The sequence below is a fragment of the Calidris pugnax genome, unplaced genomic scaffold, assembly GCF_001431845.1.
Source record: "Calidris pugnax isolate Ruff unplaced genomic scaffold, ASM143184v1 scaffold101, whole genome shotgun sequence".
Classification (NCBI taxonomy): domain Eukaryota; kingdom Metazoa; phylum Chordata; class Aves; order Charadriiformes; family Scolopacidae; genus Calidris; species Calidris pugnax.
The window spans coordinates 440,563-465,316 of NW_015090815.1; the positions used below are offsets into that span (position 1 = coordinate 440,563).

A 24,754-nucleotide genomic window follows, 5' to 3' on the forward strand; every position below is an offset into this window, starting at 1 on the left:
TGATGAATAGATGGGTTCATAAGATGAATCAAGATTGGCAATCCAACAGATTGGGAGACTGTGTATCGGAATGTCTACTCTTCATACAATATACTAATGTTTTTTGTAACCTTACCAGATATTGGTTAGATTTGCAGTGTGCTTTGCAGCATTTAATAATTAGCATCTATTATTTATTTTTCATTTTATTAATTATTAAAAAGTGTATTCACTGTAAAAATAAAAAAAACCCCAAACAACCTCAACAAAATCAAAGCATAAAAAGCATCCAGAGTTGAACTTACAGATGGAACACTGGAAATCGTGTGAGATATTCTACCTACTGACAAATCTCAATTATTTCTTCCCTAAATTACAGATAAAAATTTCAAATGTCCTTGTCCAGCAAAAACACATACATGTAGTTAGATGCATATGCCAGAGATAACACTCAATACAGGTAAGGCCGCTACTCAAAATGGTAAATTTGTACACACAAGGAAAACATGAATCACCTGGTGCCCTGAGTGGAGAAAAACAAAAACCAAAAAACAAGAATGAGCAAGCATCTAGCATAAAGGCTTCTGAGGAAAAGTCAAAGTAGGGCTGTTCAGAGTTGGGGGAAAAAAGGGGTCAGATGGTTACAAATCTTTAAATATATCATAAAGACAGTGACCTATTTTCGTGTCAATAGTAAAGTGGATAAAAAAGAAAATCTGAAATTTTAGTAAGGCAGAGAAAGATTAAACTACAGAAATGCCTATAATGATAGTAAAGCACTGAAGAAGCTACTGTGGGGTGATGGTTTCTCCAGGACTGACAGTCTGTAAGAACAGTTTAGACAAATACTCAGCAGAACGACATGTCATTGGTAGTAGATATAGCTAAGGTGATTTATATTTTATTTGTGAATCCCTTTCTATGTGTATCTTCCTGCATCTTAATTTTTATCAGTTTAATATAAGTTTAATAAGACTTGTAGTCTTTTAGTGAAGTTAATACACTGTTACTTTCCTGTATCAGAAACTGAAGAAAAAATGTCAGTTTATTTTACTAACTCAAACAAATGAAAAAAAAAATCCTTCTAGTTTTAATATTTTATATTTTTTTAGCAGTTGATTATATCTGTGTTATAGATTTCTGGACAGCTCTACCATCCGTAATATTCTGGTGACATCCCACACAATCCTTATCTTTTAATTTCATTAATAAACTCTGTTGTCCAAGTCTCTCTGAGGCGAAGCCTGACAGTATGTCAACTTGGACTGGAGACTGTCCAATCTAATTGAACTTTTTTCTCAGGCTCTTTAGTAATGTGGTTTGTAACTGCTGTTTGGTTCCTCTTAAAATAAGAAGCTCTGGTTTATTCAGTGCAGATTGAAAAAACAAGTAAAACACCAACCCAAACCCTGGCTGTTTGGAGAGTGGTGATTGCTATAATTCTAAATCTTAAAAAAATACTGGTTTTTTCCCTTCCTGAACTAGCAGTATGCAACTTCATACTAATTTATTCATATTGAAAAAAGATACATCTATGAAATCCTTAAAAACAGAAAGTTAGGTTAAGCAATTCTGGCAAAATAATAGTAATAAAATCCTAGAGTCAGAATATAGAGATCAGTAATGCAGATATCTTTATAATATGTTTATAGTTTTATGGTTTAAAGAATAGTTAAGGAATGGTGAGTAAGAGGAGTCAAGAATCAAGCTTGAGTAATAAACAGCGACAGCACTTTAAAAGGCCTATTGTTTTACTACTTTGAGTAAAGAGGATATAATCCATGGAATCCATCGTTTTTCCTTTGTGCGCCTTGCAGTCGGAACTGCAATTTTCCCTATAAAATTTTTATTAATCTTATGATCATGTTGGGATGAAGAGGTGTGGTAGAAAAACGGTACACTCAGCCAGTGTAAGGAGAGGTCTGGCAGAGGACGCGGAAGCTTTTAGAGAAAAGGTCTGCACTGCTTTTTTCCTGCGCTGCAGATGGCATTTTTGTGTATCCCAGCGCAGCAGCCCCAGAGGCTGTTGTGCCCTCTCAGCCTGTGCCCGTCTGGCTGCGCGGCCCGTGCTGTGTGTGTCACCGCGCACACGCGGCCTGGAGGGGCTGCGCGTGGGCTGTCGGCCTCCCTGCGCGGGGTGCTGCTCGCCTGCCCCTGGAGACAGTGCCCTCACCGTGAGCTTAGGGTTACCTGACATGCTCTAACAAGAAACTTCTCGTGTCTTCAAAATTTTTTTTTGGGAGGTGGGTCTATGTGGGTATAGTGGATATAATGGCCAGTGCTGTGGAAACCTAATGACGTAGCAAATTAAAGAAAAAGTGCATGTGCACATCTGTGTGGGCAAATATATTAGAACTTGCTCAGCTTGTAAAAATTATCCCAACCCTGTTGGCTTTGGGGATTATATTGCAGCTTATACAGGCTGATGATCTGCTGCTAGGCTTTGTTCATACCAAACGGGAATTTTTGAGATGTCATTCTTCTGTTAAATTAATCTCACTAAATGAAGTGTTCACTGTTTTTTAAACTGATTTACTAAGAAAACAGGGCTGATGCAATTATTAAGGTAGCCAGAGAATAAGGAAGAGGATAAACTGGTATCTCTGGAAAACTATTTTTTGTTGAAGATCTCTTAGTTCATTTACCAGTTCTTCCCGCGGCAGTTTGTATCTGACACTGATCGGTGTCACTGACCAGATTTTTCTCTGTGCGAGGAACAGAGACTTTGTATCAATAAATAAATACATATTTTCTAATGGCAACCAAAAATCAAGACAACTGTGCATTCCTTTTTCTCTCTGGGATTTTCAAGTAGGTTTGTTTGTTTATCACGTAACTCCCCCACCGCCCAACCTCCTTTCCTATATAGTATTGTTCTTGTGTTTTGAAGTATATTTATCTTTGTTGACTGCGTGAGAGAAATCCAAGGCACTAGAAACAGATGTTAGCAAAATTGTTTTCATTAAAGGTGTCTTGTGGGGTGTTTTTTTTTCTTTCCTAAATCCCTACTATATACCTTTCCCCTGCTGTTCAGCCCAGCTGCTGCTGGTACCTTCTGCTGTTGTTCTGGAAGTTGCTTAGTTATCACCCAGAGGTTGCTGGTAGGGCATTTTCTGTTAGCATGGATAACACTCTGTGGGCTCGTAGGGGGAAAAGATTGAATTATAGAAAGCCACAGAAATACTTGAAAATGAGAGTCCATGACACTTTTGAAATTACCAGCAACATGAAATGAGTTTAAACCGTGGTGAAGTAATCTGCAGAGTGCTTAGTTTGGAAGAGACGTGCCATTTAAATAGAATTAACTTTTCTTTGTCCTCCTGTCACTTCAAATATTCCTACTGCCAGTGCTTTTATTGGTAAATTATATTATCAGTTTGAGAAATTTTTGGTGACAAAAGGGAAAGTATTTTAATCACTAAAACTGCTAGGGCATAAATAATGTGTGCTCTCCTTTGAACAGAGAAGAACGGCTTGCAACAGCCTCGCTGCCTCAGTGGAGCAGTACAATCTGTCTGCTGCAGGATGGCATCACTGGCAGCCAAATACTCCCATTTTTGTTTTAATGGAAGGATTCTTTCACACTGCTGGTTTTACATGATGGGAATGCAGTTGGAAATGCTTCCTGTTCCATTCACAAGCCTCAGGCTCTCAGTGCATTTCGGCTTCAGAAATGACAGCTGAAACCAATTAAGCAGAATTATGGGACAGCTAAGTCACATGGAGATTTATCATGACTGAGGAAGAGGAGGGAAAGAGAATGTATTGCATGGGAAGTAGAAGTGACTAATTTAATTAGAAGAGAAAGGCTGTCCCATTATTATTATGGAAAAGGGCTGGCAAAGCAGAGCTCATTTCAAGTCACCAGCCGTGCTGTTTAAAGGAGATGTCTTGCCCTTTGTCTGAACACATTTGTGTTTGGTGGCAGTCTCTGATTTCTGAGCCAGATAGTTGAGCAAAATAGGTGATGTTAAAGGAAAGCACGGGAGCGTATCTGAGGACATTTGTAGCTTGTGGTTTACTCATCTATTCATAATTAGAATTCTTTCTTCATAGGGAGAAGGGAGGAGTCTGAACCAGCAAGGTTTGTCTGTGTTTTTTTTTTCTGTTTTCATACTCTCTCTTCCAAAAGTAGGATGCAATGTGTATAAACCTTGCTTCAGCTGTATAAATATCAGCCTGCATTCTTTTCCATTCAGCAGATGCTTATGCACAGTGTTCTCCCAAACATAAACACACATGTGTCTACTAACATAAACCAGAGCCTTGCTGAATAGAAATGTCCTTCATGTACACAGCCACAAGTTTAAAGCAAACCCCAATTCATTTCTTCATGTGAGTATTTCATAAGATAAATGAAACCTTTTGTGGTATTGTCATGGTAGTTGATGGCGTAGGGGAGAAGGGAGTGAAAAACATTACAGACATTGCAAAGAGTCTGAGCAAGTGTGTGTTTTCCATTTTTGTTTTGGTTTGGTTTTTGTTTTTCTTTTTTTGGTGCTATGAGGTTTTTTCTTGTTCCTTGACCCAAGCTTGATTTTACTTAATCCTTTTACAAATTTGTTCATTTTTATTTCGATTCTGAGCAGTTATACTGGATAAGTAACTTAATCTCTCCCTCATTTTCATGTACCTGTAGACTTGTGATACTTGTCTCCATCATAGGGAGGAAAATGTTCAAAATTCCTTGAAGTTTGGATCAAAGCTGGGCATTCTCTGATCTGCTTCTACATACAGTTTGGAAACAGGGGAATGATGGAACTAGCATAGCTGAGCATGAATTTTCTCTTCCCTGTCCTAGGAGGCATTGTGCAGTCTCTGGTCTAATCAGAACTTGTGCTGTCTGCCCCAGGAAGGGTCAAGGGTTTCCCAGTGGAGCTCTGGTTACTGCGATGTGCGCTGAGGAAAGGGTTTGTCCTTTAACTCCCTGAGAGAAGGTAGCGCAGCGGCTCGGCAGGACGTGGGGCTGTGCGTGCTACAACCATGATGTTCTGGCATGATTTGGTAAGCTACAACTGTATGAAGAAATGAGATATCAAAGTCTGCCTTGGCTTTCCTATATTTATTTTTTAATTTCGGCCAAAATGGCCAAGATATCTTAAATCTGTAGCTGCAAGACCCCTGTTGTAAGTATTCAAGCCTTACAGCGTGGGCTTGGAATTTGGAGAATGGGTAGCCTTTTTGGTGTGGGTGGCATAGAGCTATCATTTTGCAAATTGCCTCAAATTTGGTCAAGTAATAAGGATCAGAAATAATGCCATTTGTAATTAAGAACTATGCTTTTAAAGATTGCCCCTCTGCTCTCAAAGACTAGGCTTTAGTCTTTCACAACTTCAAATACTGTACATTGAATCCCCAAAGCAAGTGACATTGCTCCTTGGGGAGGCACTAGTAGGAGCCATAATCAAATTGTTCGCTTAAAGCATAAGAAATTTTGCACAAAATATTGTTGTGTGGTGGCAAAGTCAAGTCCTTAAAGTTGGAGGATGCCAAGATGGCCTGTGCAATCTCCTTTCGCCATCCTTGCAGAAGAGCCTGTTGTGCATCTCTGCACAGGACTGTGCTGTGAAGACACGTGGTGATTGTTGAATTTTTCTCATTATTGGATGTTTCTCATTATATGGATGTTGGAACTTTGGTGTCTTCTAGGGTTCCTGCTTTGTTCCAAGTATCATTTCAATTAAGGCAGGTAATACTGCTATAGAGAACTGGATTCCATCCCTTCTACATTGAGAATCATCATCACCACCACGACTTTATGATGTTATCACAAATTACTGTCATCACAATTCAGATATGACTGACTAGTGCTATTCAACATGACTTTCTCAGTTTCCCTTACAAAAGTGTTTTATACTCACAACTGTAACTGAAGTCAGTGTAAACACAGAAGGTGAAATAGTGCCAAATACTCTAAGAAGTCAAAACCACAGTGCTTTAAACTGAGTTCCCCAAATACGTAAGAATGTTTTCTCTTTGCTTCAATTCCCTACCTAATAAGGGGGAATAACATCACATCTCCCCTGGATTGCTCTGAATTTATTTTATGTTTGTGAAGCATGTGAATAGCATAGCAATAAGCAGGGCAGGAACGCCTGTGAGATGAATATTTGTGCCTTCAAAGTAGTAAATAAGCTGGAGACCTCAAGCTGCATAAGAATGGGAAAAAACCCCACAAAACCAGCACAACTGTTCTGTAATCCTGTCCCTCCTGTTCTGTTCAATGAGTGTGTCTAATCCTGTGGAGAGAAAAAAATATGTGATCATCTTTAAAAAGTTATCATAATGTACATTGGACAAGAGATAAAAGTTTGGATAAGCCATGTTAATTCTAGACTTTCCTAGCTTTTGAGTTCTTCACTATGGAAACTTGATTTATCTCTATTTAATGTTTTTGTGTAGCTGTTGTGAACAGATGAGTGCTAATAGATGATTTGTACATACAAGCGTGGGTAAGCTGGTGGAGTGTTAGGAACAGAAATAAATGGGATTTTGAACTTAAACTAAAATACATGTTCTGTCAGCATGGGGTTACTTGTGGTGATTTATATGAGTTGGGGATTAACAGCATGGCTGATAGAGTTTTTAAAAACTAGCTTGAAGCAGAATTGGTCTAGCGAGGTCCACCTGGGATCAAGAGGAGTGTGACAGATATTTGCAATTACTTGGAAGTCTGTACTGCATTCCCAACGCATCCTGCTTCCCTGTGAGGAGTCCTCACCCTCTGAGACAGTGGGGAAAGGGCTGTAAAAGGTGTTTTGGTCAATTTGTTTCTTGTCTTCCTAGCTTTTTTCAGCATGGTTTCATGTTGCTGCCAATATGTAATTGTATCTTGCATTGTTTTTAGGGTAAATATTTTATTAGATCAAAGTGGTAACCACAGCAAAGACCCCAGTCTCAGAGCAATGGTATGCTGTGTCTGCAGCCAGTGCTCCGCTTGGAAAGCGTGTTGCCTTCTACCTTGAAATACAGCGTGAAGAAAAGGACTCCATTCATCTATATGGTACCAATTTCATGGAAAACTGTTAGAAAACTACTTTCATCCAGTTTGCTCTCTGTTTTCTTTTAATGCTTTTCTGAAACTTGCATTCATGTTGTTTTCTCCAGTGTCAGTTTGAGCGCACGGGAACTGGAGCAGACACTTGCCCTCCAGAAGGGAAGAGGTTTAGAAACAGCCACCCCTGCAGCCCTGCCGGCTTCCCTGGCTGTGCTGGTGTGTCATTCAGAGTGCACTGAGTCCCTGCCTTGGGAGGAGAAGAGCAGCTGATGCTGCCTTTGATCTACCCCACCTTTTTTTTGGTTTTTTGAGTGAGGAACAGTGTACTGTATCTTTATCAGTTGCTTTCCCGGTTGGTACCACAGTGTTCAGTTCCTTTTAGGAGAAGGACTCTAACAGTTTTATGAGGACAGATACCCAAAATATTTGAACAGAGAAGGCTTTCCATTTCTGTTTACTGGCTGAATGAAGATTTGGTAGCAGTTTCTCTGTATGTGTAGCATGTGTGTGGGGAAAAAAATACATGCCAAAAGACTGCTGTGCAATTGACTGCATAAGGCGTCCAGGACTCTGTAGAATTGCTGCTTACATTGAATTTTAGGTAGATGCAAGCAATTGGTTTTTGAAGGAGAGAACTGCTGATGCAGAAGGTTGGACCAGCCTACCAGTCATCCTGGTCTTTTGGGAAGGAAGAGAAGGCAAGTGATGCATAACACAAAGAGGATCATTATTGATGTTCATGTATGGAGGAAATGCATCCCAATAATAACTGAAATATATGTAGAAGAAAATGGAGATATCCTTGCAATTCATTACAAGTATATTGGAAAGAAAAAGATGACTTGCTGCTTTTCCTAGTGACATGACTCTGAAGAGGTTATTCTTACAAAGCTCTTGGTGAATAGGAAGGTGCAGCTGGGTGGGCAGCTGGGGGGCTGGGGCTTCAGGGATGGGATCTTCAGAAGCTGCATTGAGTTCGTCTTCCTCTGGTCTTGTTTCTGTTGGCTGACTAGTTGCAAATCTTAGAAATAGTAGAAGGCAGTAAGTTTCCCACATATCAGTTTATCTGTCATCCACAAAGAAGACTGAAGACTGAACTGTGGGGAAATGAAGCTCTTCCTCCTTCAGGCACCTAAGGCGAGGGAGCGTGCCATGCTCGGGCCACGCGGGGTGTTGGAGGTGCCGTGATGGGGACGGGACAGCACTGCCCTGGTCACTCTCCCAGGCTTTCTGAAAGGAAATTTCAGGTCTTTCATTAAACTGCAGGAGCTATCATTACTTTTATTGAAGTTAGAGAAGAGAACGTGTTACTCCATCAGGCTGCCATTTCTGTGCAATAGGAGATAACCCATTAAAACAGGGGGAATTGCCCAAACTTCTTATTTGACACCAGTCACAAAGGTTGACATCACCTATGGTAAGAGTATTTCAGCCGATATTTTGCAGAGGCGATCTCTTGTGTGAGGGTTAGTACTCAAAAACTGTCAGTTTTTCCAAACAAACATTTGACAAGGTTAGCAGGTGACTTAGTTCGAGTGTATGTCCTTGGTGTTGGGACAGTAAAAAAGGCAAAACTGAGTCATGCAGGGATGCGTGCGGAAGGATGACTGGTCCATTTTTGGCATGGCTTGTTGATACAGTCCCTGAAAACTAACTGGAAGAACAGAAGAGGAATACAAACCTGAAGTGGTTAAAGATTTTACAGAAACTAGGAATAAGTCCTCAAGCTAAACACTGACTTGATGAAAAATGCGCTTCACTGACAGTAACTATCCACTGGTAGAGCCATATTTTTTCATTTTCTTTGTAAATGCAGTCACTGATGTGTTAACTATTAATGGAAGTATTGCTCGCTGTAGCCTGTGTTTTGGAAGAAGCTGTGTTGTGTTGCATGTAGTTTGCCCATCTGAGCATCCCTCTGCCCTTGTGAGACTCACACTGTTCATTCTGGGACTCAAGTGATTTCCTGTAGCCAAGGCTTCTCTTGAAGCCAGGTAAGAATTCCTGAAAAAAGGTGTGCTCGTGCACAACCTAATCAACCAGTGCAGCTCATGTCATTGCAGTGTTAATTCTACGTGCTCGGTGTGTTTTCGTGGTTTATGACTTCAGAAGAGAAGATTATACAGGGCAGTTGTGGCTAGCACGGGTTTTGTGTCTAAGAAGATGTGAACTTTCCTGTGTGTCTCGTGCAAAAGAGCACAAGAGAATGGCTCCTAGGCTTGGAAGTGCTGCCCGGAGAAATTGTTCTGCCATGGGGAAGGCAGCTTTTGTCCAAAACTCCCACCTTGAAAACTGCTGATACTCACTGGGGGTGTACATCAGGCAGGTATTGCCAGGCAGCTTTTCAAGGAATGCTGGATGATTTTTGCCAGATGTGTTCAGAAACCAGGTGTGAAAGGCAGAGTCAGTCTCCGAGTTTTTGATGGTTAATCTGGGGCATATTTTTGCTTTGTTTATTCTGAATGTAATTGAGGAGCTGAGTTGTGCAGGCAAATCAGAGAAGCAACATGCCACTTCACTGAGAGTGTGCTGCTGACTGGTAGGAAAGTGAAGACAAATTCAGAGAAAATAATGTTTCCATTGTAAAAGCAATAAATAATTATTAATTAAAAATAATATTAATGTATACATTGCAAGCCTGCTTATTTTCTGAAGAGATTTTATGGTATATTAGCAGGGAATATAGGCATCTGAAGTTAAAACTGAAAGTTTTGAGTCTTCAGTGGTTTTCTAAAGTATCTGTAATTAATGGCTGCGTATGTGCATAAGGTATGTTTCTGTTTGAGTATCATTCAGTACTCTGATATGCAATACCTTTCAGATGTATTTTCTAAACCATTAACCCATCTTAATCGAGAATCACCATAAAATTATATTTAACAGGCAATGTTAATGTGAATAATGAGAGTAGCATTTGAGGTTCTCCCTTTAGGATCTTCTCTTCCCTCCAGATATTACCTTTACGGTGTTGATGGTGATACCATCCTTACAAGGTATAAAATGATACTAAAATTCAGATAATTAATTTACTATATACAGGATGTAAAGAAAAAATAATTTAAGTTTGGTGAATGTTTGTATCAGTTACCGAGGTTGCTAAATAAAATGGAATGTAAAGGTACGGGGGTGTGTGTGCATGTGTGCCTGAAAAAATCCTTATTTTCCATTTGTTCTGTCCACTCCTACTTAGAAGGACATTTATTGCTGCAGTCATACAGACATTAATACACTTTTTTCCATCTGACTTTCTTTTAGCACACTGATTTATGTCAGTACATGGACAAACACCCTGGAGGGCTTCATCCAGAAAATGTGAAGGTAAGAGTCAAAAAGAGCACGCATTCAAAACAAACACAGTAACAGTAGCTTTGTGTAAAATGTCATGTCAGTTGTTCCATAGAAACTGATTATTAGCTAAAGGGAAACTGATTGGCATATGAACTATATTTTAAAATATTTTTTCTTACAAAATAATTAAAAATGCAGTTATCGGAACATTCCCACAAAAGAAATTGTGAAGTCTGTAAAACTGATTGAGAGCCAAAATATCTGAGTGAATACTGTTACAGTGTTGGTAACCCCTCCCCTCCATTGCAGCATTTGCTCTGAAGACGATGCTGCCCTAAACCCCTCAGTAAACGTGCTTCAGGCTGTCAGTGCTTGGTCTTCAGTGAGGGGAGCCATTGGGGGGTCAGAGAGTTTGAGGGAACTGTAAGGAGTTATATTAGCGGAGTATGTACTTTAGCTGAGCATATAAAATCTTCCCTAATCTTTTTGCTCACTTATTTTGATGAAACATTTTCATAGCTGATTGCAGTTTTGTAAATTTTTTTCCTTCTAAGGTAGATACTGAGAATCATCATGCAGGAAGGAGGGAGTTTATTAGCAGGATTTAATGGAAAAATAGATTGGTAGAGACTTGATCCAGTTATTTTCTGGGAAGTCAGCCAAATTACTTTAGCATCAAATGGAAGCCAGTCGGACATGCAGAGTGTGTTGTGTGTGTAGATAGATCATCCAGATAATATTTGTTACACTTGCCTTGCACTTTGACATCAGTCCTATTGTTGTTCCACTTTGGAAGTGTTTAAATCTTCACTTGTCATGCTGAGAGCTTTATTCCAGTATTTAGTTTCTTGAAATTGAGAAGTTAATGGAAAAAAAATAGATCTCTCTTTCCCAGAAAACTCAAAGGCCTGTTTGGTGTAAGAAAAGAAAATATTTTGAGAAGAAATTCATTGTTGTATATCAACTAGTTGTATAATGTAGATTAATTTATGTGTTCTTTCACTTAAAAGTGGCATCTGCAACATAGGAGTTAGATGCTGCCATCCAAAAAAAAAGGAATCAGAAAAATTCTTCCTTTCTGCATGTATTTGGCCAAACTGAAAAAAAAATAAAATTCTTTTGGAAAACATGTGATGTGCACTGCAAGATAGCATCCTTATAATGTAAGGCTGTCACTGGTGTGGGCAGGGACAGCCCAGGGCTCTCCCCGGTGCCAGCCTGGCCGTGCCTCCGGGAGTGCGGCGCTTTGGGATGGCTGATGGGGGGAGAGGTGGGACCTGCTTTTCAACCACCAAAACTTGTAGGTTTTCTTCACTCCTCAGCTTCCTAAGCCAAGTTCCCTGTGCTGAATGCGCTTGTTAAAAGAATGAGTTTGTGTTTCATTTCCCTGTGTGGATGCTTTTACATTTGGCTCTCTGAAGTTTGGGATAAACTAAGATTGGCCTTGAAAACTCTCCGTGCTGCTCCAGGTCTGTAAGGTCCCTCCGGGGCTGCGGTGCCATCTGACTGAGGGTCTGACACACAGTAGTCACTGTAACTGGAATCGTGCCCACTGAGAGGACATTGTGATGGACACAACTGTCCTTTTCCTTGGCTGTATGAGGGCTCAGTGAGCTTGTCTTTGAGGGGAGAGTGGGGCTCGGCCATGTGTCACTGCTGATCAGACAGATACCTGTCTGTTACAATGGGAGCTGCGGGGGGAACCTTTCCCTGTTAAATATTGCTGCGTATTCCCCTGGCTGTCTTTACCATCTAACAGCAGTGCTCGGCAAGGCTTCTGATCCTTATGGACACATTAGAAATATTCTTTTGAGTAGCCAAGCGTAGAGTCCTGGTGAGCTGATAGTTAAAGCTTTTTAAAGTCCAGACGGATTATTAATAAAAAGGAAACTGGTAAAAAAAGAGAAAAAACATTGGGAAGTTGGAGCAAAGGAAACGACCCTCCTATGATGAACAATCCCATTGGATTATTGAAATTCTTTTTAATCTTTTGAATAATATTAATGAAAATTGATTAGATGTATTTAGTAGACTCTCTGGCCAGGCCAGCAACTAAGGCTAGCCTTAATTCATGCAGTAATTATTCAAAGCTAGCATGATGATTTGAGCTCCTGCCACTTAAAAACTGAAGCAGCCTGCCTGGGGTTTTCAGCGAAATACCTGCTCTCAGAGAGGTGAGTGAAAAATGCCCGCTTCGCCCAACAGAGGGGTTTCCTCAGCTGGGAGGGGAGCCCAGTCACACAGGAGAACAGCTCCCAGGCCTTCACCAGCTCACCTTCCTCTCTCCTTACCGAGGGGAGATGGTTACTACAGAATATCCCACTGTACTCAGCTGGTCAGCTTACCTAAATCTGGTTCTGAGACTTGGCCACCTGTTTTAGTTGAGGTTCTGGACAGAGTTGTCTGTGTGGAGCTACAGCTGGTTTTTAAGGGTTGAGCTGAGCCATGGTAATTGGCCGTCTCTCCCTGCCAGCCCCTTCTTGCTATTGGTCCTTCAGGAGTTTCACTTTCAGTAAGACTTTTAGACAGTGTTCGTTCAGAATCACTAGTTGTGTGATACCTAAGTCCATTTTAAAGAATTTCCATTTCAGCAATTACATTCCAGTAGCAATAAATGAGTCTCGGCTCTCTAGGGCTAGCCTGTGGGATTGAGCCATTGATGCTCTCCCAGTATGACAAAAGACACCCTGCCTTTTAATTTGGCTCTCAAGGAAAATATTGCCTACTGATGGATATTCCTTTCTGGCTTGTTGCCAGTTATTATAAATGCAAGACCACATAATCACACATCTTTCTTTTTCCAAAGAATATTATACAGTAGTTCCTGTAAAACAGTGCTTTATAGGAGCAAAGCCATTATTTACTTATGTTTTGGTTTCTGTAGAACATCTTCAGCCTAATTATATTTCTGAATTTTCACTGTATTTACAAACTGAAGACAATGAGTGTTCCCTTAGGCTTGCTTTTAGATGAAGAATTGTAAATAGAATAAAATCCAAATTACTTTGATGGACACACATATTACTGTCCCCTTGGGTGTTGTGTTTGACGTTGCCTTTCTTGTGGTTTCAAATAGTCTATTTGTCTATTTACTGTCAGTTAAACACTTTAAGTAAAGAGTAAGCAGAATATTGTAAGTATGTGGAATTATGAAGAAGAATATCTCAATTGGCAGTTTTAGGAGTCTTGGGAAAATATGTTTAAACAAACAAAGAATATTGCTTCCTAAAATATTAGGCATATTTAGCATTTTTAGTGGTACATATGTATTCAGACATAATTATTTCAGAATTTTCTAATTCATGTATGGAGGCCCAAGTCTTACAAATAACACCAGGTTGTAAACCCTCCAAAGAGTCTGCATGTGAAGCTGAGATGTTACTATCTGAAGTTGGTTTTAAATTACTTATCCCAGGGAATGTTAAATCAAGTATCCTGCTGACATAAATGTGGTTAGGTATCTGCAAAATTTTTATCGGCTGTAAGCGAAATTAGCAGAAAGCAGTTGTTTCAATTCAGATATTCTCTGAACTCTGTTAGCTCCAATACACAATTGTATACAGCTTTGGTAACTAACCAGCCTGCATAACTACTAGTTATTTATAACTCTATATTAATATACTGTATTTGGTAATATAGGTAGAGATGCAGACAGAAAATGTAATTGGTTATTAAGTCCCGGTTTAGTAGGCACAGCCTCATCTTCTCTTGTTTTGAAGACATCTTTCTCAGTTCTTTCAAAACTGAAGGCAAGCAATAAATCTTGGTCCCACTTATAATTATGCTTCTGTTGGAAGCTGCTGCTGCAGCCTTGTTGGAGCTGAGAGCTGATTTGTAGGGGCATACCGTGTGGTGCTTGCCAAGCTCTAAAATGTGGCTGTGGCAAAGTGGGGTACAAGACTTCCTCCTGACTCTCCCTGTGCTGTTCCTCCTGCCCTGGACCACTGAAATCTGTACTCCTGGCTTTCTCTCCTACAGCTGTTGCTGCCTTTAGAGATAGTTTGTACTTCTTGGGCTCTTGAGCTGAAACGTCTGGATTGCTTCCCACAGCAGGAACTCTAATGGCTGACAGCAGCTAACTGACCCTGCTAGGGTTTTTTTTCATGATGATCTTCATTCTGATTTGTGTTCCTTTCTGTCTGGTACAGGGCTTTCTCAACCAGCCTTTTGACTTACCTTCTTGGTTCTCCTGAGCCTTTGTTTGCAGCTGTCCGTAAATGGTTCTTGTTTAGTAAATTCATAACTTAATTTTTAAGTATCTTTTTGTGCATTTTAGCATGTCCTGTGAAAATGTAGCTATTCTTAACTTCTTTTAACCTTTAAACTATCATCTTTATTTTGTCTGTATCATCTTTTACTCCATATTATTACAGTCTCAGTAATGCAAGTAAATACATCTTTATGTTTTGATGCATGTATTTTATAGTTGAGCCCATTTTCTGCAACTCCTATTACTGGTGGAACAAGTGGAGCACAGGCTTCATCTGTCATGCCTGCGTTGCTTGTTTCCATTCCTGCCTTAAAAATAAATCTGCTAATGCAAACTGGTTTACTTTTAAATTAGTGAATGGCTGTAGTCTTTGGGGAAAAGCATCCTCATTTTTTTCTGTTTTTTTTCCTCTACTTGCAGTATTAGAGGTAATATTTACTTGTATGAGCATTTGACCTCAAAAGAAGATCTTAGACAAAATAAAAAGGCACTTGCCTGTGACCCATTGTACCTCAATCCACGCAACACCAGCCAGAATGACAACATGGTTGTCAACCAGAAAAAAACTGTCTCTGTCTTTTAATCACTCTTGAAATCTTTTACTTCAGACAACTTGGAAGGCTCCTATTACTGACTGTGAGCAGAGGGAGAAGAACATCTAGTCTGTTCTTATTCCATCTAATATTGCTGCTTTGATTTGTTCTTCTCCCTCGGCACCTTTTCTCTTGCCAGGGCCAAAAAGTGATAAGAAATAGGCAGGCCCTCGTGTTGAACTTTGCATGCAGGGAACAGGAGTATTTAGCCTTCTCCCAGGAGCCTTCAAGCCTTCAGCTCCTACCCATCTCAATTCTAAGCCTTCCCTGCTCCTATGAAGCAAGGCAGAGCAGTCTTCTATGCGCAACTGATGGATATTTTGGAAGGAAAACCTCAACCAACTAAGCCCTACCCTCACCACAACCTTTAAAAATGTGTTTTATTACTGTAATATTGAGTCAGAGAAAACAGTTGACTGCCAAGGTCACATGTAAGGTATGTGGCAAAGTCTGGAGTGGAATTTGGGCATTGTTTGCTAGAGTGGCCAATAATCTCTGTACAAAATATGGTTAAGTTTCAGGGAAGAAAAAAAACCCAGGAAAAGTAACTAATTTAGTCATTACACTTCTGCAAAAATAGTTTAAAAGAAATGTAATTAATAGGAACTATTGAAACATAATGGGATGGTGCAGTATTTTTCTGGGCTAAATGCTCAAGAAGAGATCAGTCCACTTTATAGCACTCTAAGTTAAAAAAAAAAAGACAACTAAAAATGTCAGATCAGATATGTTAAAATTTTGGATTTATTATTGACCACCTAAAGAAGATGAAGTGCGCATTGAATTGAAAATGTTGAAATACAGTGAGTGTTATTTGATATTATCAGAAGTCTCTGGCACTGAATCTCTTGTATTAATTTATTCATCTCCACACTGCGGTACTGACACCACTGCCTTTAACTAGTGGTTGCAGTTTTTGAAGTTTAATCTGGTTTTGTGAGCTGAATAATTTTGGCACTTAATGACTAATGTGAAAATTAATAATTGAGTCAAAGCCATACGGCAGTTGTCATCTGATGTCTTTTGTAAGCATAAATATTTACCATTGAACCGATGACAGCTTCAGAATAATGTGAAGCACAAAGGCGAGGGACACCTGTGGAACGCGGGAGGGTCAGGCAGCTCCTGTCTCCCGGCCACGTGAACTCACTGCACTTGAACTTCAACTTTGGCAGCAGCAGAGCATTGCATACTGGCTCTTGCTAAGCGGTAGCTCCATTCATTATTAGTCAGATGTAAAACCAGGCACAAGGTCTGCTAGTAACAGATGGGGAACATCTGTCTCAGAAGGGCAGGAAGATCCTGGCACATAAGTTGGCATGGCTTGTCAAAAGGGCTTTAAACTAGGCTTGAAGGAGGAGGGGGTTAAATACAGGAGCACTAGAGACGAGCTTAAGGACACCCTCCAGCCTGCCATTGCACTTGAAGCAAGAAATAATGATAGTATCAGAATGGTCTGTGGCAAGTGGCAGGAAGACACACCAGGGTTCAAAGGATGGGGTGACAGCAAGGGCCTCCAACCTGTTGCACTAATGCAGGCTGTGAACACTGCATCCAAGGCAAGGTCTTGCAGAACTGGACCAAGAGCCCCTGAGGTAATAGGAGACAGGAGGGTTGCAGACACAAAGCATCTTGGGGGATCAGTGGAGTGTCCCTCTAAGAACGTGACATGGCCAACAGACCAGCTGAAATGTCTCTACACCAATGCACACAGCATGGGCAACAAGCAGGAGGAACTGGAAGCTATGGAAGCTACAGGAAAGCTATGATATAGTAGCAATTACAGAAACTTGGTGGGATGACTCCTATGACTGGAGTGTGGCCATCGATGGGTACAAGCTGTTCAGAAGGGACAGGAGTGGAAGAAGGGGTGGAGGTGTTGCCCTCTATGTAAAGAAGTGGCTAGAATGTGAAGAGTTGTTGCTAAAGAGTAGCCATGACCAGGTTGAAAGTTTATGGGTAGGAATTAGGGATTGGGACAACAAAGGGAGCCTTGTGGTAGGAGTCTACTACAGGCCGCCTGACCAGGCGGAGCCTGTCAATGATGCCTTCTTACTCCAGCTTGAGGAGGCATCACGATCACAGGCTCTCATCCTGCTGGGGGACTTTAACCACCCCGACATCTGCTGGAAAAGCAACACAGCTGGCTGCAGACAATCCAGGAAGCTCTTAGAGTGCCTAGATGACAACTTCCTGCGACAAGAAATTAACAGCCCTACTCGAGGAAATGCATTGTTGGATCTGTTGATCACAAATGCAAGTGAAATCATCAGGGATATCAAAATTGAAGGTAGCCTAGGCTGCAGTGATCATGCCCTAGTGCAGTTCACTGTCCTAAGGAGTTTGAAGCTCACCAGAAGCACAGTTAGGACTCTAAACTTCAAGAAAGCAAACTTCCAGCTTTTCAAGGAGTTAGTAAATAGGACCCCATGGGAAACAGCCCTCAGGGACAAGGGAGCGGAACAAAGCTGGCAGATTTTTAAGGATGCTCTCTATAGAGCACAAAAGATCTCAATCCCCACATGTAGGAAAATGGGCAAGGAGGGCAAGAGACCACCATGGTTGAGCCAAGACCTGCTGGTCAAACTAAGGGGCAAGATGGGGCTACACAGGAAATGGAAGAAGGGACAGGCATCCTGGGAAGAGTATAGGGATGCTGCCAAGATGTGTAGGAATGAGGTCAGGAAGGCCAAGGCACAGCTAGAACTGAACTTGGCAAGGGACGTAAAGAAAAATAAGAAAGGCTTCTACAGGTACGTTAACCAGAAAAGGAAGGTTAAAGAAAATGTACCCCCCCTGATGTGCAACAGTGGGGAACTTGTATCAACAGATGAGGAGAAGGCAGAAGTTCTCAATGACTTCTTTGCCTCGGTCTTCACTGGTAACCCCCTTCCTCCTAGTTCTTGTGTTGATGACAAAAAAGTTGGAGACCAGGGTGACAAGGTCCCTCCCACTGTAAGTGAAGACAAGGTACGAGATCAACTCAGGAGCCTGAAGATATACAAGTCCATGGGACCTGATGAGATACATCCCAGAGTCCTGAAGGAACTAGCTGATGTAGTTGCCAAACCACTTTCCATGATATTTGAAAAATCATGGCAGTCAGGTGAAGTCCCTGCAGACTGGAAGAAGGGGAACATCACACCCATTTTTAAAAAGGGTAGAAAGGAGGACCCTGGGAACTACCGACCTGTCAGTCTCACCTCTGTGCCTGGGAAGATCATGGAACAGATCCTCCTAGATGCCATGCTTGGGCACATGAAGGACAGGGAGGTGATCCAGGACACCCACCTGCCCCAACTAGGGGCAGGTCCTGCCTGACTAACCTAGTGGCCTTCTATGATAGAGTGACTTGGTCAGTAGACAAGGGGCAACCTATGGATGTGATCTATCTGGATTTCTGTAAGGCCTTTGACACGGTCCCCCACAACATCCTGCTTGCCAAATTGGAGGGGTACGGATTTGATGGGTGGACTGTTCAGTGGATAAGGAACTGGCTAGATGGTCGCATCCAGAGGGTGGTACTCAATGGCTCAAAGTCCAGATGGAGACCAGTCACAAGTGGTGTTCCTCAAGGGTCCGTGCTGGGGCCGGTGCTGTTTAACATTTTTATCAATGATATAGACAGGGAGATTAAAGGCACCATCAGCAAGTTTGCGGACGATACCAAGCTGTGTGGTGTTGTCGATACACCAGAGGGATGGGATGTCATCCAAAAGGACCTGGACAGGCTGGAGAGGTGGGCCCAGGTGAACCTCATGAGGTTCAACAAGAGCAAATGCAAGGTTCTGCACCTGGGCCGGAACAATCCTTGCCACCAATACAAACTAGGGGGTGAGGTATTGGAAAGCAGCCCTGAGGAAAGGGACTTGGGGGTGCTGGTGGACAAGAAGCTGGACATGAGCAGTCCAACAGTGGGCAGCTGCAGCCCAGAAGGCCAATCACATCCTGGGCTGCATCAAAAGAAGCGTTGCCAGCAGGTCCAGAGAGGGGATTCTGCCACTTTACTCTGCTCTGGTGAGACCTCACCTGGAGTATTGTGTGCAGGTCTGGAGCCCTCAATACAAGAAGGACATGGACCTGATGGAGAGGGTCCAGAGGAGGGCCACAAGGATGATCAAGGGGATGGAGCACCTCTGCTAATTCTGTTTGTTAGGAAAGCATAGTATCTGAAAAGTATGATAAAAATGTGCTGGGTTTTGGGTTACAGCTGTGGTATCGATGTAGACCTCCCTCCTATTTTCTTTCCATCGTGTGATTGTATAAAGGTTTGTGGTGTGGAAAGGGGTTTCTGGTCCCCTTTTCTGTGGGAGATGAGTGTAGAATTACACAGCCAGTCCTGCAGCCATGTGTGACAAAGGTGTGATTAGTGATGTAGGGGAAGCTGTGGCATGTGAGTGCCTGTGTGTAACTAGAGGAGTCTGACCAAAAGGTTGACTGCCATAGTCTCAGGTACACAGAAACTGGGAAATTAAACCATGATAGCATATCCAGCTATGATGGATTTTTGTCTCTTGTTTCACCTATTGTATTGACTCACTGGAGACTGGAGAAAACACTCTTTTACTCTAAGGTGAATACCTACTATGGTGGTCCTTTAAATTTTATTGGTCTGGGAGCAAATCTAACTAATGTCATGCTTTTGAAATCTCTCTCCTTCTTGCTGATATTAGTGATGCTGCTGATGTGGAGTTGAAATAAAATATTATTTCAACAGATATGCTAAGGAGGAAGTGTTGCTGTTTAGCGTGGTTGAGAAGTTGCTATTTTTCATTCCTTGTTCAGCAAACAAGCAGGTGTACAGCAGGCAGAATAATGTTGTGCCAAATTAAGGTTGTCTTTTACACATGGCATTGAGAATTGATTATTTAAATTAGACTTTTTAGTTATCAGACATTAAATATGGCATCAGCATTTCACTGTGACAGTCTTGTCACTTAAAGTAATGATTTGATAATATGCACAACTGTGAGCAGTAAACGCAGAATCTTTATCAGTGTGTTAAAATTCATGCTAGAAGTACATCACATTCATACCTCATGTGTGCCTGTGTAATTTGTTGTCTGTGTGATCCACAGGATTCACATAAGGCAAAAAAATATGTAAATATTGTAGGGACGAAGAGAACACTTTTTCCACTGTCTTTAAAATTGGTGAGACATCAGTTGCCACTATGACCTTGTTCAGAGTGGAAGTGAATTTGTGAAAGGTAGAAAAGAAGATTGAATTGAATTGAATTTATTTATACTTTTGCCATTCAGGAGAAAAAACCTAAGAGAGTCTTCCACTTATTGAACATTAGTAGACAAGTATAACTGATCATAAGGGAGTGTCTTTATGCTTAGTTAATTAAGCACACTTTCCTCAGTGCAAATGACTGCAGTAGTACCCAGAGGGGACAAAAAATGATTAAAATAACATTAAAGAGAATAGAAGTTAGCAAATTAACACTTTTCCAATCTCTTTACTATGCAGTTCTGCTGCAAATAAGTGGAAAAACCTGTATCTTTTTTAAAGCAATGAGAGTGTGTGCATTCCCAGTGGCTGTAATTCTGTGCATTTCTGTGTGACATTGTCTCTGGTAAGACTCTCGGGTAAGGAATGCAGGAGCAAGTTAGAAACAATTATAAATGCATTTTGGAGTGAATTATTTTAAAATTCTTTTGGAGAGAATGCAGTTGGTTCCAGGGAGGTCAGATAGGGGAACCCTTTATTGAGATAAAGCTTATTATGATCACGAAAATCACACTGATTCAAATGACTAATATTTTTTTATTCAGGTAGGATCCTCTATTCCTAGGGATGCAAATTCATCTCAAGTCAACACTTTGTTCCTGGAATTTTTTCTTCTGACAATTTAACCTAGAGAGTCCTCAAAGCTTTGACCTAAAAAGTTCAGTATTTCCCCAGTTAGACATGAAAAGTTGGATTTTATCTTGTGGGTATTATCCTGGTGGTGAGGAGTGAAAAGAATAGCAAACTTACAGTGATAAAAAAGATTGTGCTTGATGAGCTTTTGACACACTAGCAGAAGTCACACAGAGACATTTCTCATTGCTTCTGCGCTGATACACATTACCAGGTAGTTTTTTCTTATGTTCATGGTTTAAAACAAGTAGATCTAAACCTCCCAATCAATCTGGTAAACCCAAATGTAACTGAGCATTCTGTTGGGTTGTGTTTATTTCCAAGGCTGTGAGATACTACTGTGGGGATTTATTACCCCTTTTTGCCTTTGTAAGTAGCCAGTAATTGACAGAAGCCTGTAATATCCTCTGGATGACAGGGGGAGGTACATTGGTCGCAAGCATGAGGTGAGGTGTGCTGGATTGGGTTTCTTTTGCTGATATTTTTACATTTGATGGCCTATTAAGACTGAATATGATATCGATTGATGCTGAATACACACAAGGGGGATTCAGATGATTACGTGATGCCCAGCTGGTGTGCTTTGATACATACAGCAAGCAGGAGCATTTGTGTTATCAGTGATGAGTGATAATAAAGCTTGTGCAGTATTGTGTATCATTTTTCAAAAGTAACTATGCTAATACAGCAATATGAGCTTGCAGAAGGACCGGAACATTAATCCAATCTTGCTTTCAGCTTTTTTCTGAACTGATGTGAACTCCTGGTCCTGGTTACCTCATCTCCATTTGCAGTGCCTTGCTGCAGAGAAACTAGAGCCAAGAGTTTTGTGCATCTCCTATAGACTAAAAGGTTCCATGTAGCTTCCTACTTCTGTATCTAGGGCCAGGTCCTTTGTTCCCACAATGCAACATGTGACAAGGGAGCTCAAACGCAGGAAATCATTCAGAAATCCTTCTGTACCATCAGGGAAAGACAGTTCCTGATTTTGTAAAGCCCCCCACAGGCTGCATTAATCTGTTCTCTTGGGCAACATCCTTCTTGGCACTGAGGTCCTTGATGCGTCAGCAGACACTGTGTGGAAATAGTGCATTTTCTTGAGAATCTGTCTGGGCATGTTATGAATTTCTTTCTGCTTTTCATTTATCCCAATATCCTTTGCCAGAAACTCTCTACCATCTCTGGGAATGGAGAACAATTGTGTGGAAATCATCTGAGCACTTTTACACAGATCACCTGTACATGATGAGCATCTGTTATCATTACATTCATCAAAGCTTTCCTGAACCTAAGTCAGGAAGTGTTAACTCCCATCACTCCCACTGATTAGATGTGTTTTGGATGACCTGTGTCAGTGTTTAGTTTATAAGCTCATTTAGATGGGAAAAGCTCAAGATCCTATGAGGATCCTGTTCAGAGGCCAACAAGATAGTAAAGTGTTCTGTGGCACATGAGCCATCTTGCCGAATGTTAGATGTGTGTGTGTAATGGACTAGGTTGTACATGCACCCAGGCTCATGGAAAACACCATGAAAGCAGGGCTGTTCATCCAGGCAGCTGGCAGGTCTCTCAGAAAATGTAATTCGTTTAAACAGGCATTTGGTCAAATGTTGCATGTAGCTCAAGTCGCTACCCAGGCCTCACTCTTGAAAGACTATCTGGGTGCTAATGTTCTTGTGGACTTGACTCCTTTCTCCTGTAAGTTTTAAGAACTGCTAATATTCTTTTAATATCACAGTCCATAAACCCCAAATTTGCTTTGACCTGCACGCATTTTTCTCACTGACATCAAAAATTCTTCCATTAAAATATGTTGCTCATTAAAGTGAGAGCTACATAACTGTTAGGAGAAAAAAGGCATTCTTTTCATGGCCAGAATAAATAAGGCCTGAATCACAAGTATTACAGTTCTTTTGGTCTGCATGTGAAGCGTTGAGACTCTTAATGTTAAGCCTTGCTGAAAAACTGACTTCTAGAGACAAATACCATTCCTCCTATCTGTCTTTTCCAACTCTTATCACAATGACCCTTGTCATTTTGTGAGTCTTTCATTTTATCACCAAAGCCTCTATTCTTACTAATAAGCTACAAACTACACGAGTGATGTCTCTGTTTGTTTATTACAGGTTATTTGACACTTATGCAGCCTTGTGTGTGACCATGCAAAAATTAATATTGCTAACATGAAAGTTCAAGAACCATGACTCTGTATCGTTTCTACCCTCACAACCAACCCATTGAAATGCATATGGAATTTGCCATTGACTCCTTTTAGAGTTGTCCTTTGGTCCACAGGCCATCCTGTGGCCTTGGGGAAATGCATTTCAGTTGCTTGTTCAAAACCCACCGCAGAGTCCCCAGACTGAGATTTCACAGTGATCATAATTGAGCAAGCTGGAGGAAGGAGCAAGGAAGATCAGAGTACGACCATGATAGGTGCTGTGCTGGTTTCAGATGGGGTTTATGGGTATGCGGTGATGATACCTCGTCTGGCATTCATTTCTGTCCTTGTGAAGATAATGCAGATAGCGTTGAAGGGAAAGGGTTTCTTGGAGAGGGCTTTCCTCAAAGACAGGGGAGGGAACGTGACTGTAAGAAGGCAGAAGTGTTTCCTGAGGCATCAGAAATGATTCTTACTGATTCGTCTTTTTTTTATGGAGTGGGGAACCCTTGGGAATGGAGAGCCTCTACTACTGTTGTCTCTTCCTAAGAAATCCCAAAGGGCCTCTGTTTTGCAGAATGCTCTACTGCCAGGTGTTAAGCTCATTTTTTTACTTAAATCTTTTCACATTTAATATTACCAAAGAAAAAGAGAAAAGAGAAGGCAAAAAAGCAGTGGCTGAGTTTACCCTGTAACAAAGTCAGAGATATTTTTTTCTCCTTCTTTTTCATGATCTTCCTCCAAGGAGGGAGTAATTGATACAGTGTAGGTGAGTCAACTAATTGAAGGTACTTGATGAGTACAACATGTCTACAAGTTTGGAATAAAACTGTATTCCAAAGCTATCCTCAAGAGTATACGTTTATTCTGTTTCGCTGGGAAATAATTTTGTTTTTTTTTTTCTTAGGAAGTTGTGTCAAATCACTCGATTCTTTGCATTAAAGCCAAATGAAAACCCACATTAATAAATATGTTTTGAGTTCTAAAGATTACAGTGCTGTAAGATAACATGATAATTGAAATTTCTTTGCATATTTAAAAATAGTGTTTGAAGTTAAATACCGTTGATTAAGCCTAGCAAACTGGATATTTTCTCCATCTTTTTATTAAAAAGGCCACTAATTTTAAGGCATTTAATAGAATTTAGTTTATATTTTAAGGCTGTGATGAAAGCTGTTTCTGGTTTCTGCCCTTATTGAAATAGTTTTTGTGTACCATGAGTTACATTTTAACCACAATTCAAAAAGGACTGCATGTTACTTACGACTTTTCTGCTATTCTTTCGTTTCTGCATTTTGCTCTTAGGTTTCCTCTGCACGTTGTTAGACCCAGCCCTGGCAAGAAGTTGATTGATACGGCTCTTTGTGCCCTGGCTAAATAGCTAAACATACAGTGTATTGTGTCTGCACTCAGGGAAAAAATGAAATGCAATTAAATTCATTTCAACTTCAGTAACATGACATTTCTGTTTCTTTCATGTCAGCCTTTATTCTCTTCTATAATAAGATTTTGTAACCCCTTTTATAATGTCTCCTCACTTCAGCAATCACTAAATAGGATGCTTGTGCTGCAAGTTAATTTGAAATTCTCATGTGCCCGGGTTGACTTTTCCCAAATCTTTGGTGTGGTTTCCACATCTCCTGACGGAGCACGTTTGA

General features: G+C 40.8%; 1 protein-coding gene across 4 annotated transcripts in view; it reads left to right on the forward strand.

Annotated features, from left to right (window-relative positions):
- The window catches only part of CDK14 (cyclin-dependent kinase 14), a 323,677-nt gene that overhangs the window by 135,994 nt on the left and 162,929 nt on the right, over positions 1-24,754 (forward strand). For all 4 annotated transcript variants that reach the window (XR_001411694.1, XM_014939683.1, XM_014939682.1 and 1 more), the window contains exon 6: positions 10,232-10,294. Coding sequence is in view for 3 of the 4 variants with exons in the window: in XM_014939683.1 (XP_014795169.1) it covers positions 10,232-10,294 (63 nt within the window). In the remaining variant the exon portion in view is untranslated. The remainder of the gene's footprint in view (positions 1-10,231; positions 10,295-24,754) is intronic.